Below are 1,651 nucleotides of genomic sequence, written 5' to 3' on the forward strand. Positions count from 1 at the left end.
GTGTGTGGTCCAGTTATATGCACACTGTACTTCTGTGTTCATTAGGCATTTAGGTGGTTTCTTTTTAGTGAAATCATGGCTGAGGGTGTTTATGTATTATTGTATGGTCTTTAAATTATGTTTTTAGTTTTGTAATGTAAATTAGGGAGCAGGTGGCTTAAGCTGATCAAGTCAACATTTTTTAAAGGAGGATGTATTTTAATTAAATGACTGGCAACAGCTCACTACTAATTCTGCACACAGAGGTGTATTTTGAAGGATTTAATGACTCGCAGTGCTTGCACAGGTGTGACACCGGTAGAATCCACGTTGCTGCAGCAGAGCAGCTTCTCCATCACCCGCCGGTACCGGCAGGACCCGGGCCGGGTCCCGGCGGGGCTCAGGGCCGGTGTGCAGCTGATCCGCCGCGGGTAAGAAGCGATGGGGATCCAGCTTTGCTCGCAGGGACCGGCTCCCGGCGCTGCCCCGCGCTCAGCTTTGCCCCGGGCTGTGCCCCGGGCTGTGCCCCGTCCTGACCCGGCGGCGACCCCGAACTGACCAGACTGGGCTGGGCCCGGGGGGTGGAAGGGTGGCGGGGAGAGGCTTTAGAAGGGCCCGCGGGCTGCGGCGAGCGGAGCGCGGGGCCATGGCCGAGAGCGACCCCGGCGAGCGGCTGGCGGCGGGCACGGAGCCTGGCACCGGGCCGGGCACCGGGCAGGGCACCGCGCCGGGCACCGAGCCCATCACCGAGCCGGGGACCGAGCCAGGCACGGCGGGGGAGCTACAGAGACCTCCCTACTCGTTCGTGGCGCTGATCACCATGGCCATCCGGGCCAGCCCGGAGCAGCGGCTACCTCTGAGCGGCATCTACGCCTACATCGCGGAGCGCTTCCCCTTCTACCGCGGCCCCGGCCGCCAGTGGCAGAACAGCGTCCGCCACAACCTCAGCCTCAACCCCTGCTTCCGACGGCTGCCCTGCCGCCACGGCCGCGCCGGCGAGTGGGTGCTGGACCCCGCTTTCCAGGACATGTTCCCGGGGGGGAATTACCGCCGCCGCCGCCGCCGCCTCTGCCGCCGCCCGGCCGCATCGCCCCCGCCGCCCGCCGGGGTCCCCGCGGGCCCCGCCGCGCCCCGGGCCCCGCCGCCCTCCGAGATACCCCCGGACCCCGCCGCGCCCTGGCTCCCGCCGCCCTCCGGGGTCCCCCGGGGCCCCGCCGAGCCCCCGCAGCTCCCCGAGATCCGCCCGGGCCCCGCCGCTCTGTGGCCCCCGCCGCCCTGCCCGGTGCCGCCGGGCTGGCAGCAGGGGCCCTGGGCAGCGCTGGTGCTGCCCCGCCGGTGCCCGGAGCTGCCGGCCCGGAGCCCGGCCGTACCCCCAGGGCTGCCGCTCCCCGCCTGGGCGCTGCGCCCTGCCGAGCTGGACACGGCGGTGACCTGCGACCTGGGGGCCAGGCTGTCCCCCGCCTTCCGATGAGAGCCCGGCTCCGGGCAGGGCTCGGGGCGCTGCCGCATCGCCGCTGGATCCCTGAGAGCCACCAGAGCCCGCCCGGAGGGAAGCGCCGCGCGGTGCCCGAGATGCGCCCCTGGTCCCCGAGGGCAGCGGACCGGGCTGCTCCGCTGCTCCCGCGGGTTGGATCTGGGAAAAAAATGTGATTTTGTTGTTTGAACCCCCAGG

The 1,651-nt window shown here is 69.5% G+C and overlaps 1 protein-coding gene across 1 annotated transcript; it reads left to right on the forward strand.

Moving 5' to 3' along the window:
• Positions 1-625: 625 nt before the first annotated feature.
• On the forward strand, positions 626-1,450 carry LOC115484439 (forkhead box protein E3-like). The gene has a single exon (XM_030230621.2). It carries the CDS (start codon positions 626-628, stop codon positions 1,448-1,450), a length of 825 nt encoding a protein of 274 aa, XP_030086481.2.
• Positions 1,451-1,651: the final 201 nt, after the last annotated feature.

Source organism: Serinus canaria, chromosome 21 (genome assembly GCF_022539315.1).
Source record: "Serinus canaria isolate serCan28SL12 chromosome 21, serCan2020, whole genome shotgun sequence".
Lineage (NCBI taxonomy): Eukaryota > Metazoa > Chordata > Aves > Passeriformes > Fringillidae > Serinus > Serinus canaria.